Raw genomic sequence first — 6,878 nt, 5'->3', positions numbered from 1 at the left:
TACTCAGGTTTTTTAAAGAAAAAAACTCACCCGCAACCCGACCCTATTAATGTTCAGGTTTGGGCTAGTCAGGTTTTGAGTTAATAGGGTTGGTTAATCGGGTTCCGAAATTCATGATTCCAAATTCATCATCAAAGACTTATTCTACCTAGGGTTATAAATGAACCGAACAAACACGAACAAGGTCTTGTTCATATTCGTTTGTTAAGGAAATAATGTATTCATGAACGGTTCATAAACGCTCATCATACGCGATTTTATGTTCGTATTTGTTCATTAAGGAAATGAAGGTGTTCATGAATGGGCCACAAACACAAACGAATACAAAAAAATCGACGGTGCCTAGAGATTGTGATCGATGTATGCATCAATATGAATGATAATAAAGGAAACATGAAAATGAAAAAATGATGTGAGAATATGATTTCTTATTTTATGTTAGAGTTAATAGATTAAAGAATATAAAATGTTTAGATAAAATAAATAAATGTACAAAAAACTTTCATGAACAACATATACAAATGAACATGAACGAACCTTCGTGAACACATTACCGAACATTCACGAATATAATTGATCGAAAAGGTGCTCTGTTTATGTTAATTTGTTTAACTAGTCGATCGAAATTTTTGTTCATGTTCGTTCATTTATTAAACAAAAGAACATAAACGAACTTTCTACCGAACGATTCACGAGCTGTTGGTTGAACATTTGGTTTGTTTACAAACTTAATTCTACCTTTTGTGATTGGGTTATATCAGTTGTTTACTTGCACAAATTTTTTTCTACAATAAAATTATATACTTTTCGTAGTTAGCATGCAGCATATTCCGAATCTTCATCCGAATATTCGAAATTCTTTTAGGCATATAGAAAACAAAGGAAAGTCTACAAAGAAGACTCCAGTCATTTGCAACACACATTTATAACTAGATAAATGAAGCTACTATTTTATTTTATACTTTTAAGTTTTTAGTATAAATATATGTGTAAAATGATTTGCCAATTACATTATTGTATCATTTTAACGTATTTTGGGTTAACTAGAAATCCGTTTTATTTTAAAAACTAAGCCCCACCCTAACTGTAATTTGAGCAAGTAACCCGATTAACTATGTTAAGACTTTTCGATCGTAATTAACCATACCCTAATTAGCTTATTCAAGTTCGGGTTGGGTTAGGTTAATCAGGTTCAAGTATTTTAGACACCCCTACACTAGAGTATTGCAAGGATTGGAGGTGACCATGTGAGCCTGTTCAAGGATATCATTAGAAAAAGTTGCCTATGAGAGAAACAAACCAGTTGCATCGTGAGTGGCAACAATGCCAAGAATAAAGGACAACAATCCGATGTCATTCGTAGAAAACTCCACAAAAAGGCGAGAAATGACATGAACAACCAAAGTTGGCTAGGAGGTTGTAAGAATGATGTTAACGACATACAATAGGAGGTGGATTACATCATTGTAGGATGAAACAATAATAGAGGGTTGCTGGATTTGCAGTTGATTAACCCAATAGAAGCAATGTATACAACAAATCGATGCTACCATGAACAAGGGGCTTGCTTAAGGTCATAATGAGCCTTACGAAGCTTGCAAACATGATCCAGGTGAGCAGAGCCAACATAGCCATAAGGTTGTCTCATATATACAACCCTAGCTAGATCGTTGTTCAAAAAAAAGGAGTACTTAATGCCAACATGATGAATTGCCCAATTGCGAGAGATGGGAATACTAATAACAAAAGTCAAAACCGGGTTGTTAAAGGAAACTTTGAGTAACGAAACAAGATTTGTATCTTTCAAGATGATCCTTGCTGTTAAAATTATTGTAATAAAGCCAACAAAAATCATCATTGTTAGCATTGGGGGACGAGGGGCAAGTTCCCGAGTGCTATTTGAAAGCAGTTATGTCATTTTAGAGTACATAGTAGCTTACTAGTTCAGATCATGCGTGGCATGAGTTATTGTTCATGGAATATGAGACATATCAAATGTGATCAGGAGACTGGAGATTTGGCGCTATAAAAAAGAACTTGTTTTAGAGCAAGTAGTCTTTCGATGACCGATAGATTCCTTCAAAACACGAGCATTAGTGGTTCGATCCAAAACTAAAGGTGGTTCCAAAGCACATGACTGTACACGTCTTATGATCATATAACAACCAAATTATAAGTTAGGTCCACGTTTTATGATCATATAATACCCAAATTACAAGTTAGATGTGTCAAAATGACCCTTATGCACTTATGATATTATAGCATCACATGTTAATTAACACCTTGAATCTGGGTCCCGCTTTAAGTTACCAGACCAACATGATGAGTGTATGCATCGATTTACATTACAAGAAAACCTCAATATTTTTTATTCGTTATTAAGGTGACATATACCAAGCGAGCCCACGTGTTGCTCGCAGGGTACAACAAATTTATATTGTAGATCTTTTCATGTGCGCTCATGACGGATACATATGTGCATCTACAGTTCGAGCCCACCAATTCCAACTTAATCTGCAAACATGATAAAACAATCTAAATTCTGAGACAACCAATTCTAGCTTCATCAACAACAATCTTTAACTTGTTGAAATGCTCTTGGAAGAAAATTTACATACGACGGCCAAACAAAGATCTTCCATAAAATAAAATACTGAGACATAGTGGTAAAAATGTTTGAGAAGCCCGACCGATATGATATTTGGGGTAAAATTCCGAATATTTGTGTGTTAAAATTCTAAAAAAGACCAAGGCTTGGTAATATACGGGTATTTTTTTCTGGAAAATTTTTCATTGACAACACAAATCAGAGAGCTTTTTAAGGAAAAACCTGCTTATATTTGAAACTGACCCCTTTTTTTTAGAAAATGAATGAATCCAACATTTTCCATCGAAATAGCTATCAGACAAACGACTATACATCAAGTATGAAAAGTTACACGGTAGCCGGAGAATCGTTATTGAGGGCTTTCCTATGGATTTTATCCGATCAGTAAAGTTGTCACGAATTAGTGACATATATGGATTTTATTAATAAAGAAAAATCTTTAAAGGGTTTTCCTGTCAGAGATCTGTCTGAGAGTTTCCGACGGCTTTGTTCCAACAGATTTTAGTGTTCTACTTTGTCCATACATGCAACAACTCACACCTCTTCACATCAAAATCAAGCTCAGCCTCTCATAAAACAAGTTTAGGTCAAACTTGGTCCCTAGGCTCGAGTGCTCGACTAAGCCTACTTAGACATAGCTTAGGATTTAGGAAGCAAAAGAATGTAAGGTACTGCACTAATCTTCATACTTAACTAAACTATGTAGCCAAAAGTGTATGAAATTTCCATAATTGTAGCAACGGAAGTCGCCAAATTTTAAGAAACGTCATATAATTAAACACTAGCAATCACCCGTACTTGGGAACATCGCTTATTAATTTGGTAACAGCACCAACGATTGAAGCTCCATACAAGGTGTGAATTGATGGAAACAACTAATAAACACAAATGAATACCCCAAAAACCCTAACATTCAATTAATCAAACAATCCCATTAAACCCCCCTCCTCCTCTGATGATTCTTCTGGTTCTTCCTTCTTCTGCTCCTTTTCAACAGCAGCCGGTGCACCACTCGAACTTGCAGCCTCAGAAACTGGAGCTGCTGCAGCTGCAAATTTAATTGGATCCTGCAATAAAAATAAATAAGTTAATTTAAACTCAAAAGGGTACTTGAAACGACTGGAAAAAAAAAGAGTGTTGACCTTCAAACATTCTTTGACTTTTTCAGCATGCTTGAAGGAGTATTCAGTAATTACAGCCATGGACAGTAAGTTCTTGTAGCCATTGACAATCATATGTGGTGCAGCAGCCAATGAAGGGTAGTTAATAGCTAAAGAAAGTGCTGCAACTTGAGAAAGACCAACAGCAAACTTTTCAACAAGATCATCCTCTGTGAGGTAAAGCACTTCCGGGCTGAAGACTGATCCGTTTTCGTAAACAGATTGAACAATAAGTCCATACGAGAAGGGTTTTCTTCCAAGTTTGGTCAGAAGTGCGGCTTCTGAAGAACCCACCTTTTCACCCTTTTGAATGAGCTCCACAGGGGTTATGATTTCTACTGTTCCTTTGTTAATCTTTGTAGGGATGTTAAGCACCTAACGGTTGATTCATTTAAAAGAAATAAAATGGTTAAGAACTTTAGAGGTAGGGCTTAGGGTGGCAATTCATGATACGGTCCGAAAGAGAGGAAAATAACACGAATAAAAACATGTTTGGGTAGGCTAACACGATCTAGTTATTAAATGGGTTAATCCAAGAATGACCAATTTAATAAATAGGTTAATCAAAACACGACATGTTTAAAGGTTTTCAAAAAAGTTTATATCTTTAGAGATGACAACCGTGGCATTTTAATTTTTACTGTAACCTAGAATTTGAACTCTTTATTTTCTACAATTTTATTTCATTAACTGTATCCGGATCATTTATATTCAGCTCGATCGTCTACTTTTGAGCTAAAAACAAAAATACTAATAAAAATGGCAAGTTCATCAGATCTTGAGTCGTTAAAACTAAATTGTTACTAATACATATTTAGAAACAAGACCCTGATTTTAAATGTGTCCAACAAGAACACAATACGAATAAATATATGGGTATGGTTTGAGTTCACTTATTCAACCCGCCAACTCGAAATCATTTAACCCGATAAGGCGATTGGCACACCGGGTTAGAGTTGACTAAACTGGTTGGGAAAATGAAGAAGTAGCTAACCTGGAAAAAAGAGGTTTGTGAAGGATCTAATCCAGTGTTTCCAGGTGGGACGATCACATCGATCGGTGCAACGAGACCAACACGTGCAGGTGCTGCAACCTGTCAAGTCATATTTACCTTGTATTAATGGTCGAAGCCCAAAACATCAAACCGGAACGTTGATCATTAATTACCTTGTATTTAGCAACAACATCACTCACTTCCTTAAGATCTCCTTTAGTAAAGACCAACCCAACATTCCCCTGATCATTCATTTCCAATGCACAAAATCACAAATCAATCAAATTTATAATAATTAAATAAACACCAACAAAACATACCACAAGAAGAGGTACGAGGTTAAGAACATCCTTGTTGCCTGTCTTCTCAGCATGGAGCCTGATTGTCCTCTTCATCATAGTATTCTTACCCATTAGAACAATGGAATCACCTCGTAGCCCATGTCGAATGTTCTGTAGCTGGTTGGAACCAACATTGTCTGCACCAACGATTAGTATCTGTGTATAATGATCCAGAAGCTTACTGAGTTTCGCGTCGTAGTTCATCTTCTTCTGCATTTTGGTTAACTTAACTGCCATCTTAGCTACAGTTTACGTGAGAATATGCCAAAAAATAACCCCTAAAAATGGAGAAGAATGGTGTGCATGAAGCTCCTTTTGTAAGTGGTGTGAGTCGGTTAGTATGAGTGAGAGATACGTGTTGAGTGGTTGGACCGAGTTTTACTCGATTTTGTAACTGATTTGTACAGTTTTTCGTCTTTTACTTTTATGTTCAAACGAATAAGTAAGTTCTGATAAAATAACATTTTTTTCGCGTGCTTATTCTTCTATTTAAGTTACTTGAAATATATAAATAAACTCAAAGCTTTCGAAAATTAAACTATTGATCACATTTCTAATTTAAAGTGTAAGTGTGATATTGTATTATTTTTTACACTTTTCAACCACACAAACAATTTTTTGATTTTTTTAAGTAGTAGGTTTGTGAAGAAAAAAGCGGTTTTTAGGTTCCTGATACCAAGTCAAATAGATTTTAGGTCTAGCCTTCTGAGATAGTTGGATTGGGTTTATCTCTTCTAGTGAGGTTCATGTAAGCGACGACTTGGACATCTCTTGTGACTTGATCCAGCTATCTCAAATAATTGGAACCAAGTTTATTTCCTTCAACACCACTCCGTCACGTGGAAGCACAAGATTAGACCAACCATATGAGATAGCTAGATTGAACTTCATATTTCCAATCATTCCAAACTCACGATATCCTCTGAAGAGATTCCGTTTGAAGATCAAGCAAATAGGATTTGAAAGCATGTCGTGTAAAAAGTTGATGGAATGAAACATGTTTACTCACTAGTATTCTTATGTAGAGTAATTGACTTACTCTACATGAGAATTGTTTAGCAAATTCTATGACGATAAATTAAGAAAATATAAGTTTTATTGCATTAACACAATATAAGCGGGATTTACATTAAGAAAATATAGATCGTCCCTTATTTAATTTGTCAAAAAAAAAAAACCGTTCATGTTTTGATACAATAACAACTTACAATGATATATCTTGTAGTCTCTCAAGGTCAAGCAATATAACTCTTTCTATGTATCAAAAAAGGTGCCGTCGTATGTTAGCATCATTAACTCGTTTGTGAGGACACATACCAAAAGTTACAAGACACAACAGCATGTCTGAAAGTAATTAACGCGTTAAAGAATATATGAGTATTAAACATTAACTAAAGTCAGATAGGAAAAACAAAACTATAAACTAGTAAGAATTTTACAAGCTGAATCACTCAAATTTATAAATAACACCTAATAAGAGCATTTCCGATGGAAGATTTCTAAAGAATATCATGTCCTACTTGGAGGAGAAAGAAAATCCATGTGGAGGAGAGATGTGCCAAATGGAGGAGAGATTGAGATAAGAGTATTGGATTTCATTGTAAGTTGTTATCGGGTGAGTAGTAGAAAAAGGAGGGTTTAAGTGAGGTTAGTGGGTGAGTAGTAGAGAAATAAATGGTTTGTGTTTCAAACATTTCCACATCATTGAAGATGCCCTAACAACAGTAAGACCGTTTACTATGGATGAGGCTTAAAAACCTCTACAAATCGCCAAG

The 6,878-nt window shown here is 35.3% G+C and overlaps 1 protein-coding gene across 1 annotated transcript; it reads right to left on the bottom strand.

The window, feature by feature from the left end:
* Positions 1-3,340: 3,340 nt before the first annotated feature.
* Positions 3,341-5,525, bottom strand: LOC143576689 (large ribosomal subunit protein uL10z-like). The gene is made up of 5 exons (XM_077060725.1): positions 5,083-5,525; positions 4,936-5,004; positions 4,763-4,861; positions 3,751-4,143; positions 3,341-3,675 (listed from the first exon to the last, which is right to left on the bottom strand). The coding sequence occupies exons 1-5, from the start codon at positions 5,338-5,340 to the stop codon at positions 3,526-3,528; spliced, it is 969 nt and encodes a 322-aa protein (XP_076916840.1). The 5' UTR covers positions 5,341-5,525; the 3' UTR covers positions 3,341-3,525.
* Between the last annotated feature and the right edge of the window lie 1,353 nt (positions 5,526-6,878).

The sequence above is a fragment of the Bidens hawaiensis genome, unplaced genomic scaffold (assembly GCF_021521415.1).
Source record: "Bidens hawaiensis isolate Kalapana, Puna unplaced genomic scaffold, B.hawaiensis_p1.1 tig00028263_1, whole genome shotgun sequence".
Lineage (NCBI taxonomy): Eukaryota > Viridiplantae > Streptophyta > Magnoliopsida > Asterales > Asteraceae > Bidens > Bidens hawaiensis.
The sequence above is the reverse complement of the archived record's forward strand: the minus strand, read 5'-3'. Positions and strand labels throughout refer to the sequence as shown.